This window comes from Amphiura filiformis, unplaced genomic scaffold (genome assembly GCF_039555335.1).
Source record: "Amphiura filiformis unplaced genomic scaffold, Afil_fr2py scaffold_95, whole genome shotgun sequence".
Taxonomy (NCBI): Eukaryota; Metazoa; Echinodermata; class Ophiuroidea; order Amphilepidida; family Amphiuridae; genus Amphiura; species Amphiura filiformis.
The window spans coordinates 33,118-54,963 of NW_027305559.1; the positions used below are offsets into that span (position 1 = coordinate 33,118).

General features: G+C 36.2%; 1 protein-coding gene and 1 long non-coding RNA gene across 2 annotated transcripts; both read left to right on the forward strand.

The window, feature by feature from the left end:
* The first annotated feature begins 2,263 nt into the window (after nt 1-2,263).
* On the forward strand, nt 2,264-5,038 carry LOC140144901 (uncharacterized). Its single transcript, XR_011857956.1, has 3 exons — nt 2,264-2,331; nt 4,380-4,456; nt 4,926-5,038. It is a non-coding gene; the product is annotated as an uncharacterized lncRNA (long non-coding RNA).
* A 7,937-nt stretch (nt 5,039-12,975) lies between these two features.
* LOC140144900 (adhesion G-protein coupled receptor D1-like) lies at nt 12,976-20,339 on the forward strand. The gene is made up of 7 exons (XM_072166700.1): nt 12,976-13,010; nt 14,757-14,817; nt 16,660-16,745; nt 17,431-17,551; nt 18,108-18,149; nt 19,083-19,142; nt 20,283-20,339. The coding sequence occupies exons 1-7, from the start codon at nt 12,976-12,978 to the stop codon at nt 20,337-20,339; spliced, it is 462 nt and encodes a 153-aa protein (XP_072022801.1).
* Nucleotides 20,340-21,846: the final 1,507 nt, after the last annotated feature.

The window sequence follows — 21,846 nt, forward strand, 5'->3', positions numbered from 1 at the left end:
GGTCATGAACATGCGCGTATTTTGGGGGGGCTTTGGGGGCGCCAGCCCCCCGGGGTCAAAGTAGGGGCGGCAAAATTGAAGGGGCGGCAGGAAGAAGAAGGGCGGCAAAAAGAGGGGTGGCGGAAGAAGAAGGGGGCGGCAAAAAGAATTAGTAAAGCAAAAAGGGCGGAAAATGTGAGAATAATTGTGCTATACATTAAAATGTGTTGCCTTTGGGGCGGTAGCGCCTATAAATCCTTTTTTTTTTTTGCTCTTCACTTTTTCAAACGACCGTAAAAAAAAATAGGGGCAACCTTTTCGGGCTGTTGAGGAAGGGGCGGCAAAATTGACTTTTCTTCAGCCCCCGGGGAAGGGGCGGCCACGGTACGCCATTGATGAATACATGCGAAACTTGTGGTGGCTGTTTTTATCATTGTATTATCGCTATCAACATTTTTTCCTATATAGAGCACGAAATCACGACGACACAAAATATGATACCAATGAAGATGGACACTACAACAACAGGCGTGCAATCTATATCAGCCTTTGAGAATGTGGCATCCATATTCCCGTACAATGCGACACCTGGAACAATAACTAATAACAGTGATTTAGGTAAGTCAAATATATATTTTCTGTCTTTGTAGTTCTAATAATTGTCGTCCATGAATTTGATCATACATTAATTTGTTAAAGATACAAACATATATCATTGGATCTGTATTAATGGAACTGTAAATTGATTTCACAGAAACAGAATTGATCGTTAGAGTCATGCATTAAATGTCCATTCCCCAATAACTATAGAATGATAAGGTATATTTTCAGTCATCTTTGACTGCGTATTAGCAATTTTATTCCTGTCTTACAGCCAAATTGTAACATTTCCATAAGTTAGATTAAAATAATATTTCTTTTCCACAAAATATTAACTATCACTGCCAGATATATCCCCTTTCAATTTTGAGCCAAACAACTGAGGTAAAGCAAAGAAAAATGGGATTTACTATAGCGCCGATGTCGCCCAATGCGTGTTACTCCACCAGTCGTGCTACGGCAAGGTCCTTTGATGTGTATAACCGTCTTGCAAGCTATTATATGTACGTACTGTGTTATGGACATCGCGTACGTGTTCGACTAATATTTCCATCGTAATAATTTAACGACGGTTCCTGCACTTTATTCGAAATCTTGGATTTTAGCCAAATTACAGCACCTAAATTGAATTTTGCAGGGTATTTTAGTTTAATAAATCGTATAAAAAGTATTTTGACAAATATTGACAGCAAATGTTACAATACGGCTTTAAATTTAAACTATGTCAGCTTTGCCTACATATTAGCATTTTTATTCCCACTGTGAAAAGTAGAATTCCGTATTTTTATGTCACGTGATGAGCCTTGCAGCTAGTTTGAAAATAAATGATGACAACTTTTAAAATGTTAAAAACATGTTTCTCTTGAAATTACCTTTGTTCGTGAGAATAAGTCTTAAATTTGTCTGCATCATGTTTCATATTGACATAACTTATTGCAGTATTCTACCTATTTGAACACAAACACCGTGAAGAAGATTTCCAGTTCAATAGCGAAGGTGACTTCCCGCTTACAATTTCAAAAGAATTTCTCGCGTCTGGACTTCATAACGGAACCCGTAAGTTAAGTTGAACATTTAAGGGTAATGTGCAACGAGTATGTTTCTAAATTTGTGAGCCTGTTTGTTTTCTTATGAAGCACCATTAAAATCACTTCCAAACACGGCTTGAAATATTATCTAGCCACCAAGTTTCAATAATCAAGGCTGTCTACCTGGGCTGTCTAGTAGCCCTCCCTCACTGACATCGGATTTAATGTATACTAAATGTACACATTAATAATATGCTATACGAAATGAGTAAAGGATATATCTGACAATGGAAGTATTTAACATCCCATGGTGGCAACCGTACAGATTTGTTGCCTCTAAAATGTCATTTTAATGGATTGACTATAAAAAAAAGTGTCTTAATATTGATGAATATTGTACGTAATTATACAATCCGGATTATTTCTCATACTTCTCGTACTACAGGTACTACAGTGCAACATTTAACAGTTGTTCTCAATTGTCAATGGAAAAAAAGACACACAATGACATTGATTAATGAATTTCTTTTTTGTGACAGGTTATCTCACAGTCGTCATTAAGAAAAGCCCAACTGATGATACTGAATACTGGGGTGATGATTCGGGAGAAGTATACCACTTGCTGGGAAGTGCATTGGTTTCAATAAACCTATTCAGCAAAAATGGCACTCTGAGGAAGCACGAGGATGAGTACAATCCACTGAATATTTCTTTCCCAATAAAGGTAATGTCAATCATAGCGAGAGTAGCACAGTATAAGCAGTAACTCAACATACAGTTATACGAAAGCATAGTGTTATAGATATAGTGAGAGGATTATGGGTATGTAACACACAGTTTATCTTAGAAGGTTGCATATCTTAAAAAAAAACAATTGTGAACTACCTTTTTATCTTAAATTATCATAAACAATGGAAACAAAATGACCAAGATTTCGGTGAATAACGAACGAGGTGTGGCACACATTCGCCAATCATATTACACAATGGAGGCTAACTCTATAGTAGAGGTCCATCCTGTAGAGTTCGTGACCAACTCATAGAACAAAGATTTGAAAGTTATTTTGGGATATTTGATTGATTCTGAATCAATTTAGCTTGGGCTCACCTCCTGAATCTTCCGGGCATTCCTGGTAGGGGCCAATCAAGGTTACATGGGGGTCAAATTTTCAGAATGCTCCAAGTATGTCAAGTAATATATCAAATTACTCGTGTGGTCATGAGGATTCCAAAATTGTATAGTTTGTTATGTGTCAGACCTTTCAAGAGGGCGCTATGGCGAAAAATGTTCATAGGTCAACGACCTTTTTGAATTCTGACCATAGTAAACAACGTCCGATTTCGGTGATATTGGTGTCTAATTGTATGTTTTCTTGCATGAGAAATACAACTAAGCAAATTAAAAACTATACAAGGAACCGATGACCCTCTTTTGCAACATGGCTGCAAAAAACATCGTTTCAAGGTCATCGGTTCCTTGTACAGTTTTTTAAGTTGCATAGTTGTATTTCTCATGCAAGAAAACATAATTAGACACCAAAATCACCGAAATCGGACGTTGTTTACTATGGTCAGAATTCAAAAAGGTCGTTGACCTATGAACATTTTTCGCCATAGCGCCCTCTTGAAAGGTCTGACACATAATAAACTATACATTTTTGGAATCCTCATGACCACACGAGTAATTTGATATATTACTTGACATAAATGGAGCATTCTGAAAATTTGACCCCATGTAACCTTGATTGACCCCTCCCCGGAATGCCCGGAAGTTTCAGGAGGTGAGCCCAAGCTAAATTGATTCAGAATCAATCAAAGATCCCAAAATAACTTTCAAATCTTTGTTCTATGAGTTGGTCACGAACTCTACAGGATGGACTTCTACTTCTACTTGCACCAATTAATATATTCGTAGTACATTGACCAATGAATAAAACATTGCATCTTTTAAGTTGTATTCACTTCTCTGTCTAACATTTATTTTAACTCGGTATGTAATCCGTTCCCACAAAACTTGGCACATATTATTAAGATTTAACTTGTTTAAGATTTTTGTATAGCTATTCTAGTACATGCATGGATTATGGTACAATTTGTCCAGTATTTTTAGATATGTGTGTCTAATGCGTGTCAATGCCGAGAAAATACAGCAATGAACTTGTCCGAAATCTGAATAAGGTTTAACACAAGTCAACGGGAAATTTTGACTAGATAATTATGCTTCTCTTAAATGCTTGTGTTTATATTAATGTAATATATGTATCACATCCAAACATACCAAGAACCACTAGTCAGTTTTAGACCCGGGTTTGACCATTGTGTATGGTGTGTATCTTTTAAAGGTCGTGTTGGGGAGGGGTCACATAAGATTTATTAAACAGTGCTGAGTGTAACCTGACTGCTGAAATTCAGTGATTTGCTCATCCGGACGATAGTAAAATCATCCAAATTCAGATTTTGGTACCACTGTCAATGTCATAGATGTGTTAACACAGCCTGCTAGCATTGGCTAGTGGTTCAGCCTAAAGCCGTGTATTTTAGACAAAATCAGGCATTTGACATGAATCTGCAATTATAAATTAGCTACATGTATTTGAATGGGGCTTCAACTTCGTCGATACTGCTGTTTTCTTTCGTAAATTTTTTTTTGCCAAATGTTTCATTTCAAAATTACCATATGACAATATGATTTTAAAGCAATTTATAAACAGTTTAATTTATTTTACACTTTCGCTGGGATCACTGAATGGGACATTAATTCTTTGTTTGGCAGGATCCTCGTAGTCGGAATACTTCAAAGCAAACCAAGTACAGCAAGCTAGTTTGTGCATTTTGGGATGTCGAAAACACGTAAGTTAATAGAAGTAGCGTGAAATTTGGATGAGGACAGATATTTAGACATTTTACATCTGCACTGCCTTCATTAGCGACTACTGTTTTGGTTATTTTAGTTTCGTCTTCTTTTATGCTAAATGATTTTGTATATATGTTATGTTTTATGTGTATTGGGGAGAAATCATCCTGAGACTATGATCCTGAGACTATGACACACAACTTTTTTAGTTCTAGCTTTATGTGTCATTCCGACTTGATTCTTTGGGCATAATTTTTAGTTTATGCAGACTTCTTATTCATTATTTTTGAATATAATTAGCATGTACAAAGAACAGTGCAGACTTCATTAACACACTTAAGAAGTTTTTACAATCATGAATGTAGTCCACAGTAACCCCATACTGATGTCAAATCTTTAAGTTCGCTGAATGGAAAGACCTATGATTCTAATTATTATTATTGTCTTTGTCTAATATTATATTAGCATGTGGTCGCAAGAAGGTTCATTGACGTATAAGGCAGATACTAGTGATAAACTGCAAAGCTGTGGATTTACCCATCTTACAACCTTTGCTGTACTTTTCGAATTTTCGAAGGTACTGACTGTCATTAATAATGCTAACAAATTCTTACTTTAACTAAAACGTCATTTTGGACAAGCTGTTATATAATACACATTTTGTAGTGCGACATTTAATTATTCTAGTCCATAAAACGTTCTCTGAGGGAGGTTAAAAACTAGAAGGTGTATCATTGCAGGGCAGTGTTGGGGGGGGGGGATGATTGACTTGATTTTGATGTCGTCATTGGTTTACCATGTAAGCACAAAAGTACGACAAATGATTCCCAAAGTGTTTATGTTATCCAGCAATATCTTACTAGTCTAAATCCGTTGGGGCGTGATAGTACATTCCACTGTAAAGTATGTTTTTCATTTTTTTTCGCGTGTGACTACGATATGTATTACATAAATAGGGAAGGTTTTTACTTCAAATCGGCCATGGCCAAAAGGTGTTCCACTTGACCCCACTTGAACAAATATGCACTTTAAAAAATAATTGAAGTGGGTCTTCAGACCCCACCACCACCCTTATTCCCCTATCTAGAATAAATTACTGAGTTTGGCGACTTGGTAAGGCTAAAAACTCCTACGTTTTACATTATTTCGGAAAACGGATTTTTGCGTTGCGTAGAGTAAAGTTGTCCGCACCCCAATAAAACGTCCAATTTTGTTTTTGTTTACGTTAAGGGTGTCAAATTATGTTAATTAGTTTCAAAGCCACTAGCAGAGTACCTGCATGCTAAAACTTTTCATGCCAACACAATACACTAATATTGATCCTGTCATCGGTGTGAGGATATTATGCCTGTAGTCTCAACTATTACATGACACAGTAGAAGTATACCCGTAGTCTCAAATATTACATGACACAGTAGAAACTCAATTAACATCTATTGTTTATTCAACTAATTTATCAACATTAGCATGTATTCTGTGTTTTTATGGAGGACCTATAGTCAACAGTAGAGTGTTTGTTTATTGAATTAGTTTGTAAGTGAAACTTTTGAAGGACAAATTAATCAGGGTTGCCAAAAAAAATCATAACTTTATATGAAATAGAGTAAGTGTGAATAAAATTGTTTCAGCTGCACAGTGGTGTAGCCAGGACTTTTTCAGAGAGAGGGAGAGAGAGAGGGGGGGGGGGGGGACAAAAATTCAGGGGGGATTGTCACAAATGGACTAAAGAGTACGACAAATTGATCCAAAATGGGCTAACAAATAAAAAGTACAACAAATGCATAGAAATCTAAAATATCAGATCAGCCAGCAGGCCACAGGGGCCAAGAGGGATGTGAATAAAATTGTGTTCATCTGCTCAGTGATGTAGCCAGGACTTTTGCAGGAGGCGGGGGCAGCAAGGTACATTTCAAGGTTGGGGACAAACTTGGATTAGAAAATGATAAGCCCAATGAGGCTATCTTTTAAAATACCCTACCATTTTTACATTCACAGTGTATGTGGGTCGTTCATCAAAGACCCCCATTGGAAATCTACAGTGGTAGGGTGGCCAGCATCCCACAGGGGCAAGACTTCTCACGGTGGATATGATATGGTGGCAATAAGACTTGCTTCGATCATGATCTAATTGCAATTTCAAGCCATTGATTTATATGGAAAAGATACTAAATATTATACTTCTAAGTTCTAAATGATAATCTCCTCTCATACCATTAATCACATTAAATAAAACATAACATGTACACAAAATATAACAAAATTTACCAACCGCGAAAGACCCTGATCGCGAAAGACGGGTGACCGCTAGTATACTGAAATATGCACATTTTGTCAGATATTCAAAGAACAGATACATAATGAGAGGACGTGTTGCTTCAAAACGTACATTTTATCCACCAGAAGTACTTTTCAAACACAAATTAATCATCTACTATAGAAAATAGTCTATATACAATACTTGTCTCTGAATTTCATAACACTCTGTATGCTAAGATGTCCAATATTCACCATTATTATGTTTTGATGGATCCAAGTTGTAATAATATTGGATCCAAAACATAATAATGATAAAATTGGATGTTTTACGCTCAATATTTATTGGTCTCGCTATGAGTTGTAAAACTCATAGCTCGACCAATAAATATGGACTCAAACGATCCAATTTTATATCAATATCGCATAAATATTACACATACAAAACTGGGTAACTTCTAATAACATAGCCATGACAAAATTAGGTTGATGTATTATTACCGGACTTGCTTAAAAAGGAATTGAATGAATCTGTAGCTGTTTATATGTGACCCATCATGACAAAACCCGTTATACGTCGCCACTTTTGAAGATACATCCTAATAAACATTACAATTAAAAAAAGGAATTTTGACGGGAAAATTATGTATTTTCATGGACAAAAAATTTAGCAAATATGACAAATGATTTTTCAATCATATTAGCGGTTTACTGTTTTACTTCAGGAAATCAAAATTCTTTTCAACCATTTTTGTGTAGGCCTATATAATACTGGACCTTATAAATCATCCTTGTTTAATGTCACTGGTGATGCAAATTATTGTCACCTGACACTACACTTGAAAGTCTTTCTTTGATTCAAATACTGGCATTAAGGCATGTGATCGGCAGATTTGACGAATGTTACCATCCCTTGCCTTCTGCCCATATACTTTCTCACTGGCTTCAGACACCAACTTTATCACTCTTTCCACTGATTGTGTGTGGCATGGATATTTGGGTACATTTAGTGGGAAGTTTATTATTAGTAGTAAGATGATTATTATTATTATAACACATTTATAAAGCGCATAAACGTAAAAAACATCTCAATGCGCTAACAAGCAAAATGACAAAAGCAACAAACAAAGAGTACTCAATACATTGCAAAATAAATAATGTGGGAAAAACATGACATAAGTTAAACAAGGAAAGCAATTCTGTACAGGTGGGTTTTTAGCTGCGATTTAAATTGAGCAAGAGTGGGTGATTTGCGGATCTGTTCCGGGAGGACGTTCCACAGTATTGGGGCGGCAACAGCAAAAGCCCGTTCACCATAGGTCTTTGTTCGGGAACGGACAATTTGCAGATGGTCATTGGGACGCACATTACCTGACCTAAGGCCACGAGGTGGAATATAAAGGGTGATCAATTCAGACAAGTGTGGAGGAGCAATACGTGTTGAAAGGTAAATATACAAGGATGATTTATAAGGTCCAGTATAATACACAAAAATGGTTGAAAAGTTGCCCAGTTTTGTATGTGTAATATTTATGCGATATTTATATAAGATTGATGGCTGAGCATGATACCATAACATATCGGATGAGTCATAAAAATATCGGACGAGCCAACGGCGAGTTCGATATTTGTATGACGAATCCGATATGTTATGGTATCATGCGAAATAAGCCATCCAATAGTATCATTATTAGGTTTTCTTAACTCCTAATAACACTGAAAACATAATAATGGTGAATATTGGACATCTTAGCAAACAGAGTGTTATGAAATTCAGAGAAAAGTATTGTACATATAGACTATTTTCTATAGTAGATGATTAATGTGCGTTTGAAAAGTGCTTCTGGGTGGATAAAATGTACGTTTTGAAGCAACATGTCCTCTCATTATGTATCTGTTCTTTGAATATCTGTCAAAATGTGCATATTTCAGTATATAGGGAATAAGGTGGTGGTGGGGTCTGAAGACCCACTTCAATTATTTTTAAAGTGCATATTTGTTCAAGTGGGGTCAAGTGGAACACCTTTTGGCCATGGCCGATTTGAAATAAAAACCTTCCCTATTTATGACCCGCCCTTATATGTAATATGATATCTACCTGAAAATTCACATGTATGTAACATTGGTTAGTTGGTATAATGGTTAGCACTCTCGCCTTAGAACGGATCGGTCCGAGTTTTTCAATACCCGGCGTAGTCAAATTTTTTCCATTCATTTTAAATCAAAATTTGGTTTTTTTCTTCATCATACATTGCACTGGGAAATATATTTTGTGCACGTTTTTTCTGGGAGGGCCATAGAGCCAAAAACGCACCTCAGCTCTGGGCAAAATAACGTCCAACGTCCAGGCAGTGTTGCCGTCACATTGTCATTTTTGCTTACGATATTGGCTGTAACAGGCTGTTGCCTCTTTAAATGACGTTGACCACCATCGTTTGGTTGCTGGTTTAGTTATGGCATAAACGGGATTATGTTACCTCTCCCTGTACGTGATTGAACCTTGAACACCGATTGCATGGGCCATATTTTAGGATGGTCATATGCCTTATTAACCCAAACGATCTTGATGTGGGCTTGACCGGGGTGCCCTGCGCGTGTTGTCCCTCCCACCCTGTGTTATTGTGTGGTATTTTTGGGAGGGGGTTAGGATTAAGATCATCTATAGTTCGATGTCTTTCGCTGCAGAAAACATCAAGAAGAAAAATAAAGCCTAACAACTTATTACAGCATGGAAAAAAGGAAAATCAAAGTAGAGAACCAACATTGGCTGCTGAGAACTGAAAATGCAGTATCTCTCGCAAAGCCACGCATACCCCCCTTCCGCATTATTCCCGATAATTACACTGTTATCATCATCAAATCATGTCTGTTTGCAGGTTACGAATATGACATCATTGCCTTTATTGTACCTTGAAACCATACACACGTTTTATGTTTAACCTACAAAATGATCAAAATATATATTTTACCCACCATTTATATAGGGTGTTACCAATAATTACTCACCCGTGATTGACAAGTTGGTAAAGGTTCTCATCGGTACTTCTCTCGCCGCATTATGTATTGGTTTGGTCATCTGTGCAATCTTGTGGTAAGTGGACTTTTTTTGTTTAAGATTATAATAATAGTATTAATAATCATTGAAATGATACTGATTAATACATCTTAAAGGGGGGTAACCCTATTGGTTTTGGATATGGATTGTCTTTAAAATTACATAATAATATCAAATATCGCCCCCTTTATGCTGCTTTGTAAGAAAACGAGAGCATTTTCAGCGTAAATGTGAATAAATAGCCAAATTTGCAATCCAATACCTTAGTATACGTGAATTGCATTCTGGGCAGGCAAGCAACAACAACAACAATTCCCGTTCGTATGACGACAATGCTGTACAATGCCCGGCCCGTATTGAACGGAAAATATTTGTTTTTTTTCGTACCGTTTCATAGCAAAAGGAAACAAAATATATTTCGGTAGTATTATGTACATTAAAAATGAATATAAAAAAGTTTGGGTTAAAAATGGAGAGGAAAAAAAACACCTTCCAATACCGGGTACCATCTCCTCAGCAGTTAGTGTGGTTCGCTTTTTCACAGAATGTGTATGACGCGAAACCAAAGTAGCTGCTGAGGAGACTGATTTTCGTTCATAATTCCCTGCCCAGAAATCCGAAGTAATATTTAGTATTTACAAAATGGTAGCCTGTAAAAACCGCTGTGTTTCATGATTTCTCCGGAAATACTTCGAGGAGCGTCAAATTTCAGGATAGTAATGAGAAAAATAGTATCTATTATGTGACACCAAAACCTCATCAACAATGAAAAAAATCGGGGGATGATGCTGTCGATCGGTTACGGACCTTTGAAATTGATCTAATTTCAAAGCAATATTGTTAAGTTGCTCCCGATATGAAAGGCAATGTCTATCTTAACACAGTTTACCCCTCAGTATAATCTGACAAGAGCAAAATGAAAATCATGTATTTTAGTGTAGGAACCTTTGCATTTTGCTTTAGACCACCTCACCTTAATTTTGACGGTTGAGCTTTACCACCAGGTAAGGTGGTGCGTTAAACTTTAAAAGGATGGATCTACGATTAGCTTAAGTCGTGTGAGTTTGAGTATAAATATGAGCCTAATATGCTGGATGAAAAACTTTAGGGGCTGTATGCCCCTTAGTAGGATGAGGTTAAAAATACATGATAAATATAAAGCTCAATTTAAATTCATAAAAACTACAATACAAATTAAAACAAATACTAATGATTGTTAATATCCTTTTATCCATAATGTATTTTACGTAGGAAACGAACATCCTTGGACAAGGAAAGGATCTTGATCCATGCCAACCTGATGGTTGCAATGGTATTCGCGTACTTTATGACCATTGCAAGCAGCAGCGCAAAATCGAATCAGGTATGTAATGAATTGCACATAATAGTTGCTGTAAGTCATTAAAAAGTACATGAAATTAATGCCCAAGAGTCATTAGTAGAATATAGTTTTGAATAGCTCTTCTCATGGTCGATTTCATTATTTTTAAAAGTCTCAACATTTTCATGTTTATTTTCTAAATAGGAATGAACATTTCAAAGCCTTAAGTGGCTTTCAGTCATTTCCTTCATATTTCCTCCGTAACCTTAATGTGTCTTGATTATTATGGAATTATGTTAATAAAGTCCACCCATATATATATATCAATAATGAAAAATTCAAGTGAGCGATACAAGAGGTCAGGCAAGTCAATGGATCTTAATTTGGCAAAACAAGTCTAAAAACATTTAATTGTGTTGTTTTATTAATTACGGTTTCGAACATGTCTATTCAACACCTGTGAAACAGTGGCGCGGGTGCTCCGTTCTTCCGTATGGTGCTGGCTTATGTCTGACGCTCATTACACATATTACCATGAAATAAATACCGGTATCTATTAGTTCTATCATCTCGTTCAGAGCTATACTCTGCTATTTGATATAAATAAATCTGCTATTTCATGTTATATGTTATGCTCTGGTGTTCTTTTTCATCAGATCGCCTGTCTTGCAGTAACTATCTTGCGGTATAACATGCTCATGTCAGTTTTTTGTTGCATGCTTGTCGAAGCTCTGCATCTTTACCGTATGATAGTGCTCGTTTTCGGGATTGAGAGAAATTTTAGAGTTGTTTACATCGTCATTAGCTGGGGTAAGGGCATGGATAAGTATAAGACAAACGAAACTAGCGAATTCCGGGGAAAACTTAAGACCACAATAATCACAATGCGTCTTTCTAGCATGCATTGAGTTGCTAGTTGAGGTTTTGATACCCGTGCTGGCGCCATTCTCCGATTTCTTGAGTTAACACCGGCAATTGCTATATGAGTTTGTTTGCAGGTAATATATCGTAGTACATTGAGTAGTTTAAGCCGTTCTTTTCCCGTGCTATGATTATATTTTCTTTAGTTATTACCAAAAACTGGATCCCTTCATGTGATCTGCTGTTTTTTCTGGTACGTGGTTCTCGATGCGTAGCTCGGAACTGTACTTAAAATCACATTATAAAAGTCATCATTCTAAAGAAACGAAAGCAATATAAAACTGCTCAAATATTTCACTCGATGGCCAAAGGGACTGCAAAATAAACTTTTGTCCCGTGAGACTGTAATAAGGGACAGACCAAAAGGGTGATAATGGGGGGGGGGTCATGGCCGACCAAAGGGAAAGGCACAGTGGCGGTGCCAGGATTTTTAAGAGGGGCATTGAGGAAGCAAAGTGAATTTCAAGGGGGGGGGGCAACATTTTCGCAATTTTGGGTTTTTACTGGGGGGCAACAGGGGAGGGGGCAAGATATCTGACTGGAAGGCATTCTCCCCTTGCCGCCCCCACCCCCCATGGTGCAGCCACTGGAAAGGCCTGGGCCTCAAGGAAGAACAGATGATTTTTTTATTGTGTTTTCAACTGACTGAGTGCCCAAAACAAACAAAGGCAAGACATACTGTCATGTAAGTTCAATGGGACGACGGTAATTTTGGTCTATTATTTTGAAGCAGCACACTAATTCATTTCCCTCACTAAATATTGCTAAAGGTGTGTGAAAAATGTTCAGTGAATTTTCAAATAATCAAACTTTACCGCTTTTGTTCGCATCATATAATTGGAACCATTAAAAGCCCAAAATTAACATGTACCGAGGATAAAGATTGGCCCATCGAAAGGAGGAGGCAAGTAATTTTGGACAAGCTGTGGGAATGTTTTATAATTAGTTCGAATTAAACAAGAAACATGGAAGCAAACAACCAACGTGCTATATGGAAGATGTAAGCCTTAGTCTTCCACACAGGAATTTGAATTTCAAATGGGTTTACCTGAACGGATGAGGTCATTTGAATTGTATTTCAACTGGAATAGCCCAATATTACTAGTGAAGAAGATTAATAATATTCTTTAGCTGAACTTAGCACCATCTCTTTCTTATTTTGTATAACATGAAATGGTGTGTTTCTAAACTATGGTAACTTTAAGGTAAATATCTACATGAATACAATACATCAACTTCATGAAATTCACACAAAACTTTGTATTTTACTTGATCAGGCGTGCCTATACTAATGACCACCATTACAGCTTCAATTGGTAGAGAACATTTTCATGACCACGAAAGGTACAGTATAACCAGAATGTGTATGATCATTGTATGACATTTTATTATAGTGTATATTTTAGGGACCGCTCATTATTAATGCGGAGGGGGCCGGAGGAATGTTGAGCTTTATGGGTGAAAAATACCTAACCCCCTATTGCGATGAATCAATTTCACGTAACCCCCTATTGAATCAAACAAAATCACATACCCCCCCTTCAAGCAAACTTAAACATTAATTAATTCAGTCACAGAGATTGGGATTTTGACATTGGGGGTGATGGGGTGGGAAACAATTTCTTGAAGTCATAGGGAATCCAGCTCTTTTTGGCAACAAAATGAGTGTAGGTTTTAGAAAGGCGGGGGAAGCGCGCGGACATTTTTGCCATTTTGAAGCTGAATTGATGAAATATGATGCAAAAGTTGAATAAATTCGCGCGAAGCGCACAAAAATTTGCAATTTTGTGACTAAAATTGCCAAATATAAGGTTAATTTGGTCAGAAACCCACATAGGCCTACATGTGGATTGTATGGACCACTCCCCTGGCAAAATAGGGGGGAATTTAACCCCCCACCCATCCCCAGGGATCTACCCCTATGCCCATTATAGCCTACTTTTGATGAGAACATTTATAGGTGTGTGCTTCAGTGGAGGTGGGGTGGTCATGTGGTGAGGAGTGAGAGGTGTGTGTATCATGTGGCATGGCAGTGGCGTAGATTTATTTTTGACATTGGGGGATGGGGTAGGAAAAAGAAAATATTTCTTGAACTTGGTATAGTGAATCCAGCACATTTTGGCCGTTGACTATGTTTATAACTACAAATGCGCGCGAAGCGCACATTTTTTTGTCCAATTGAAGCTAAAATGGTGACATATGGTGCAAAATGGGAACAATTTTGTGCGAATAAGTCAAGTTAGACAATTATGTATGGTATGATTGATATTGTTACTGTATGCGAGACCTTCCAGGATTCTTGGTAGGCCTATTAAAAAAATAGTGAATGACTATTAAATGTCACATGACCCCCCTATCAGGAAAAATAAAATCACATAACCCCCCGGTTTGTCAAAGTGAAAATCACATAATCCCCCTACATTTTCCCCGGCCCCCTCCCACATTAATAATGAGCGGTCCCTAATTGTTTTATGACAATTTGTATTATATTATAAAGGTTGCCAATGCAACTACATTGAGTTACACTACTTAATCAACACGGACAATCTAAAAACATAGTGCTCAGAGCAGTAGTAAAATCCATGTTTTAATTTGAATATTTGTAATACATGGGATCAACGTAGCTAAATAAATCGAGTTGTTGTTAAGATTCGGAGTTCACTGTTATTAAAATGAATGAATGGCGCTAATTGGTCTTCTATAATAAACCAATTCATACGTGCCCCTTTATGAATGTTCTCATTAGATGCTGGTTGACAGGACAGTTTATTTGGGCCTTCATCGCCCCAGTAATCGCCATTCTGACGGTAAGTACTTGGCTCAGGGGTGCAAGACTATCTATCGTAAAGGACACTAGCGACATTTTTACAACTTAATTATCAGCTTAAATAGTAATATTTGATACTTTAAATGTTCAAGAAGTATCATTCCTGATCAAATAGTGAACGATACCAATATTTTGATAATTTACGGCTTAACCGTTGAAATGATTGAAGCATTAGAGGATTATGGAATTGAGAAACTGACAGGAGTCATCAACAGAATGTATGATGATGGGATATTTCCGGAAGACCTGAGCAAATCAATCTTTATTGCTCTTCCCAAGAAACCTGGCGCTGTGGATTGTGAACAACACCGTACAATTAGCCTTATGAGCCATGTTACAAAGATAATTCTAAGAATCCTGTTACTCCGTGCCAGAAGTAGAATAAAACCCGAGATTGGTAAAGAGCAGTTCGGCTTTGTAGAAGATGCTGGTACCAGGAATGCGATTTATGTTTTGAGAATGATAACAGAGAGAGCGGTAGAGATGCAGAAGGATGTTTTCATGTGTTTCATTAACTACTCAAAAGCCTTTGACAAGGTGAGACATGATCAGCTTTTTGAAGATCTTGGCAGGCTAGACCAGCATGGAAAGGATCTACGACTGTTGCAGAACCTTTATTGGAACCAAACAGCGTGCATAAGGGTGGATGGAGATTGTAGTGAATATACAAGCATTAAGAGAGGAGTCAGACAGGGATGTGTGATGTCACCAGATCTCTTTAATTATTACAGTGAGCTGATTCTAAGGGAGCTAGAAAAGGAAAATGGTCTCAGTATAGGTGGACATAACATCACGAACATAAGATATGCAGATGACACTGTCCTATTAGCTGAGTCAGAGGAGGATCTGCAAAGGCTTCTTGATGTGGTGGTTCAGGAAAGTGAGAGGAAAGGTTTATCTTTAAATTGCAAGAAGACAGAATGTATGGTGGTATTATCAAAGACTAAAAGCCCAACATGCATATTGAAGGTGAAAGATCAAAGAATTACCTTGGCAGTCTAATCACAGAAGATGCCAGATGTATTAAGGAGATTAAGAGAAGGATTGCACTGGCTAAGTCTACGTTCTCAAAGTTAGACAAGATCCTAAAAAACAGTGCCCTCAGTATAAAGACCAGAATTCGGGTACTCAACTGCTATGTCGTCCCTGTATTAATGTATGGAAGTGAAGCATGGTCAATAACAACAGACATTAAAAGAAGATTGGAGAGCTGCGAGATGTGGTTCCTTAGAAGAATGATGAAGATCCCGTGGACTGATAAAGTGTCTAATGACGATGTCCTATTAAGTAGAGCAAATGTGAACAGGAAGCTGTTACGTGAAATCAGTTAAGCAGATCAAATTCCTTGGTCATATCCTCAGAAAGGATGGTTTCGAGAACCTAGTATTGACAGGAAGAATAGAAGGAACAAGGAGCAGAGGCAGGAAGAGAGTGATGTGGTTATCAAATCTGAAAGACTGGCTAAAAGAAAGGGGAGCTGAACATAAAGCGGCAGAGCTTCTGGAGATGGCTTATAACAGAGAATTGTGGCATGACATGATCGCCAACGTCTTAGGATATGGCACCTAGAGAGAGAGAGTGAGAGACGGCTTAACCACGCAAATGTAACTGGCACTTGGGCCGTTTCTTGTCCACCTCTACTTTTCATAACTTGTGTGTGGGGTGTGTGGGGGTGGGTGTGTGTGTGTGTGCATTTATTATTGCTGCTGTTGTTGTTGTTGTTGTTGTTGTTGTTGTTGTTTTTGTTGTTGTTGTTGTTGTTGTTGTTGTTATTATTATCAATTTAGATGACCTTATTAGTATTATTATTATTATCATTTAGATCAACTTAGTAATCCTAGTGATCATCGTGTGTAAAACCTTGGGAGTAGCTGAGGCTGATAAACAGGACGGAATTCATTCCATCAGGTAGGTTATCGACCTATAACATATGGACATTTTGGTTCCAAAGCCATTAGGGTGACAAGATCATTCAATTTATTCAAAGGTAGCAATTATCAATTTGAAATGCACGCAAATAGTTATACCTTCGCAACCATGTGTCCTAGTGACATCAGAATTTCAGTAAAATTTGCTAAGTTACTGAGTAGATGGTGATAAGACAATATTCAGAATTGTCTCTTTTAGTCTGATTGGATCACACCATGTTATATAAAACATAATACAAGCACAAGCAGGAAACCGTTAAATTCTTAACCCAAAATCACAAAAATGGTATTGTTTGTTTATTTAGCACTTAAAACATAGCTACGCCTAAGGGGCACCATTAGATTTCCAGGGGGGGGCATGGGAGTTTTTTGAAGAAAAAAAACTTCGCCCACTAGTGAGACGAAAAAAAACTTTGCTCACTATTTTTGCCTCACTGATGAGTAAAAAAAAAATTCCCCACCCAACTTTGTATAAAAATTTACATTAAAATTAAAAAAAAAATACTTCGGCGAAAAAAAATAATTTGGTGCTCTCGGAAGCGAAAAAAAACCATTCTCCTGACCCAAACTCCCATGCCCCCCTGAGAATCTAATGGTGCGTCCCTAAGCAATGTCAAAACATAGCTACGCCTAAGCAATGTCATGTTGTTCTATTTCTTCAACAGAATTGGACTGCGAAGTACAGTCTTGTTACTGCCAATGGTTGGAGTAACTTGGCTGATTGGGCTCCTTGGCAACACCAACATAAACGTCGCGTACGTTTTTGATTTACTGAGTGCATTGCAGGTGAGTGTGGATACCGGGTTTAGACGTTTATCAATGAGGAAACCTCAAGCCATATCTTGCATGTTTCAAAAGAGTGTTGTATAAACTTGCTTGACATGGTGGAGACCATTGTTAGACTGCTATATATATTTCATAATATAGAATTGAAAATCTAAAGGAAGCCCCAATTTCTTTTGAGATGTAATTAGATCATGTTAATATCATGTAAAATATCAAGATTACCCTCTGTTTTCTCAACGACACTACCCCTGTTGTAATTGTAAACAGTGCCTGTTATTAAAATGACTCGATCTCTCTCTTGAAAAAAAAAAGAAAGCTGGCTGATGTAAATTTATAGACTACATGCATGACGCGTGGTTCCACTTCTTAGAATGACCCGGGTCACATCAGGACACAAGCTTGTCGTTTAGCCAAACACAAAAGATTGATCGCCTTCCTGTGCTTAATGCTTTGTCCTACTATATAATGTATGTATATTTTTCTCTTTTAGGTGTTTGCATGTCTGTACACATAATATGTTCACACATTTGTCAATATTATTTTCTGTTTAATGCAGGGGATGTATCTGGTTTTCGTCACCTGCTATGTTAACTCAGAGGTACGTAGTTTTAACTCCAACAACCCGTAAAAGGATTTTAATTCACAATTCAAATTTTCTTTGAGAAAATGGTCAAAATTGGTGTACAACACGGAAAAAGTAGCAGACAAATACGAACCACTTGCGTTCAAGACACAAACAACAGATGAAACAACAGTGTTTACACGTTTTGTACACATATCATACCCAACATAAACAACTGCTAAGAAGTGTGGCCGATCGACATCCTCATCCCCACACTTCATCCTATCAACATTATGGCATCAGAATAAAGCTCATATTTGTCTCATACTCTCAGCGATATTTAAGCCTGCAATATGTTCCGTTTAGCTTTTACAAACGAAAAAGTGACCATCCCTCATGATGGGATACCAGTATACTGTTCTATGGGCCGGTGAGAAACACGTTGGTGCTTCTCATATCAAAACCACTAATGCAAATGAATTCATTTTTTTTTAAATCAGATTATTTTGTTACAAACCTCAATGTTAGGTACAAAACACAGTATGAACATATTTAAAGCAAAACCTCTTATGTTACCTCTGGGCAGTTTTGTTTTAAAACATATTCAAGGGCCACAAGTACATAGGAGGTTTTCCTACCCAACGACAATTATTTTAGTTCCATAACCATGCTCATCAGGATGGTCAATATATATCATTTGTAACCAATCCAAGTGAATATTAAGGTAAAATGGTGCTAAACATACCCACAATGACGTGTCGTGCTACACTGTAGCAGTTTCCTTTTCTCGTAGCACTTTTTTAATTTGAGAAAGTGCTATGATGTAGGATTTTACTTGGATTTATTTATAATAAAGACATAATGCTTTTGTTTCTAAATCGCCTTCAAATAGTGTTGGTATATACTGTCCAGCGCTATGCTCAGATCTAAACATAATATTAATTTATTGACTTTCGTTATTAATTACAGGTTCGTAATGCATTGAAGAGCGAATGGAGTAGAAGAAATGGACGGGTCGAACATATAAATGTAAGCCAATATATCATACTAATTATTATCGTATTACAAAAAGCACCATTCATAGATAATAAATGAATATATATCAAGATTATAAACAATATAGAAAATAGGTAAATGTATATAAAAAGAGAGAAAAAAACTTGCGATCCCAAAATATTTATTATAGACAAAGTCTTGTGACCATGGTGACGATTCTACAAAGATCGAAAGCTCAGTCCACTAACCATGCTAACTAAAAAACTAAACTTTATACCAAACGGAAAGATTTAATTACATCGTTCGTAATTATCAAACAAAGTGCGCTCAAAATGACAACAAATCGGCACAAACCCAACATCTATAAATGGTCTTGTATCATAACCTGGGGCACCTTTGTGTTACATAGTAAAAAAATGAAATGGTTCAAACATTTTACCTACACGTCTCATTTGAAGTGGTTCATCTTCCTGAGCATTTTGACACCTTTTTTTTTTTTTATGGAAATTGGTTAAAAAATGAGAGAGTGCAGGCAAAAACAATCACAAAGTAGGTGGGATTTAACCCCACCTCTTTTTTCCACATTTACAATCATTCTGAGCAAGTATTAGTCTTTTAAATGACCTTCTGTATTTATTTACTTGGTTTAGATGTCTGTGAGTTCATTTAGACATTTTTTTACTAGACTCAAATTTTTAATGGGGGTTTTAGATCATATTTACGATATGAATCCCTTCCCCTAATCCTCCTCCCCCTAATCATCAGCCACCCTTGGCACATTTCAAGCCAAACGTCATAAGAAAATAATTAAAAAATATTTTAAAACAGGTTAAAAACATTTAAGACCTAATTGAATCTTTTAAGTGAAGGAATACACAAGAGACAGTGTTTTAAAATCTAAGCTGCACATCCAAATGTAACAAAGCCACCTTTTGAGAAACCCAGTATATGACACAGGATCAAATACCATTATTTGGGATGGGTGTCATTTTCTTCGGGAGAGGTCACAAATAATGGTGGTAGTCCTTTTTTTTGTACACCAAAAATATGGATGAATTATAGCCAGAGGTTAGAAACTGAAAATACATCTCTACTATTATAAAATATATTAGATTTAAAGAAAAAGTATTTCAATTAATGATAACTTTATTATATTTCTCTTCTATTTTGTAGCTTCGAAGGATAAATGTCCGACCAGCGGATGACCCTATAGATACGACGGATGACTAATGATAGATGTCCATAAATGTGACATGAACAATTGAAATGAGTCTAATGTCTGTAATATGTAGCCTACTAGTAACACAGAGTTTAATTTGCATCAAACATAGCAGTTTTAAAGCACTAGTAACTGGTGTAACAATAATCAGTTTATTTGACATAAGCATCATTTCTCTTGATCATGTTACAATGAGATGAATATTCAGTTTATAGATTATAAACTTAAGCAATCCAAGTCATTGTTTCTGTAGTTGATCATCAAATTGTGTACACAATTTATATTATGTGTCCTTTGATAAAAGTATGTGGATATATTGAATTTAGACTCGAAGTCTCTGGGCTTGCATGCCAAGAAAAAATAAAGAAAAGAAAAAAAAAAAAAAAAAAAAAAAAAAGTAGCATAACAAGTGTAAACAGAATGACTGTATATATATTCAAATTTTAGCTGCTACGTATTGTGTATATACACGTATACTTATCTGCATGTAAAAACAATATATACCTGCATATGAAAACTGTTATAAATGTTATTGTATCAAACATTTGAAAAATGAGAAATTTAATGTACAATATATATAGAAAAGGTACCAAATCCTTTACAAGATTCTATTGCCAAAATGTCAAGAAATTTGAAAGGTTTACGCACTATTCTATTACTGCCTGAAAATAGTTTGGGAAAACTTGAGAAAGATTAAAACACAACAATATCATCGCAGAAATTAAAATATGCAAATTAAGCATTTTCAGAATGCCTGCACGCAACACTTGTTTTAAACCACCGTTAAAAATGGGTCATTTTGTTTAGAGCTATATGCATGCAAATTAATAATATAACGCATCAAAGATCAAAAAATGCAAAATTTGTTTTCAAAGATGACAATTGTTTTTCTTTCATAAGTTGGTTACATAATCAGTTTCAGTCAACAATATCTGAAATTAAAGATGAGAAAATTACATATTTAAGTGTATTTAGCATAGCAATACAAACATAAGTATCTGGTACCTTATTTATCTTGAGCCCTGTATTTGTGACGTATGACCATGTTCAATACTATCATCAATAGTATTTTGTTGTGAGTATATTATATTATAGATCAACACATACTTTTGATCAGGAGAACAATATAATGTATTGAAATAGATCGTGTTGTTGCGATTAAAAGATGTGAGAGAAACCAAAGTGCAATCAATTGTATATATTAAAGTAGTGTATAATATGTTTACATACAACAACTGTATGGATAATAGCTGATGATGACACATGTTGTGTTGTATATTTTAAATTTTGTATAAATTATTTATATGTATAAAAACAAAGAGCTTGTATATAAAACAAATTTATCAAATATACTTTGATATAAAAGAATACTATAATGTAATGTGGATATACGATGATATATATGAATGTTTCTAAGAAATGCAAAATTACATAATACATAATGTAATAAGTATGAATGGGCAAAGTGAAGATAAGAACTTAATTTTAATTTTCAACATGGTATTATCATTGACAATA

Bases quoted from the DNA above. Each gene is read 5' to 3' on its own strand.
- LOC140144900 (XM_072166700.1), top strand. From the start codon at position 12,976: ATGGAAGCAAACAACCAACGTGCTATATGGAAGAT. The intron at 13,011-14,756 runs GTAAGCCTTAGT...TGTTCTCATTAG, and splicing joins CAACGTGCTATATGGAAGAT to ATGCTGGTTGACAGGACAGT. The intron at 19,143-20,282 runs GTAAGCCAATAT...TCTATTTTGTAG, and splicing joins GACGGGTCGAACATATAAAT to CTTCGAAGGATAAATGTCCG.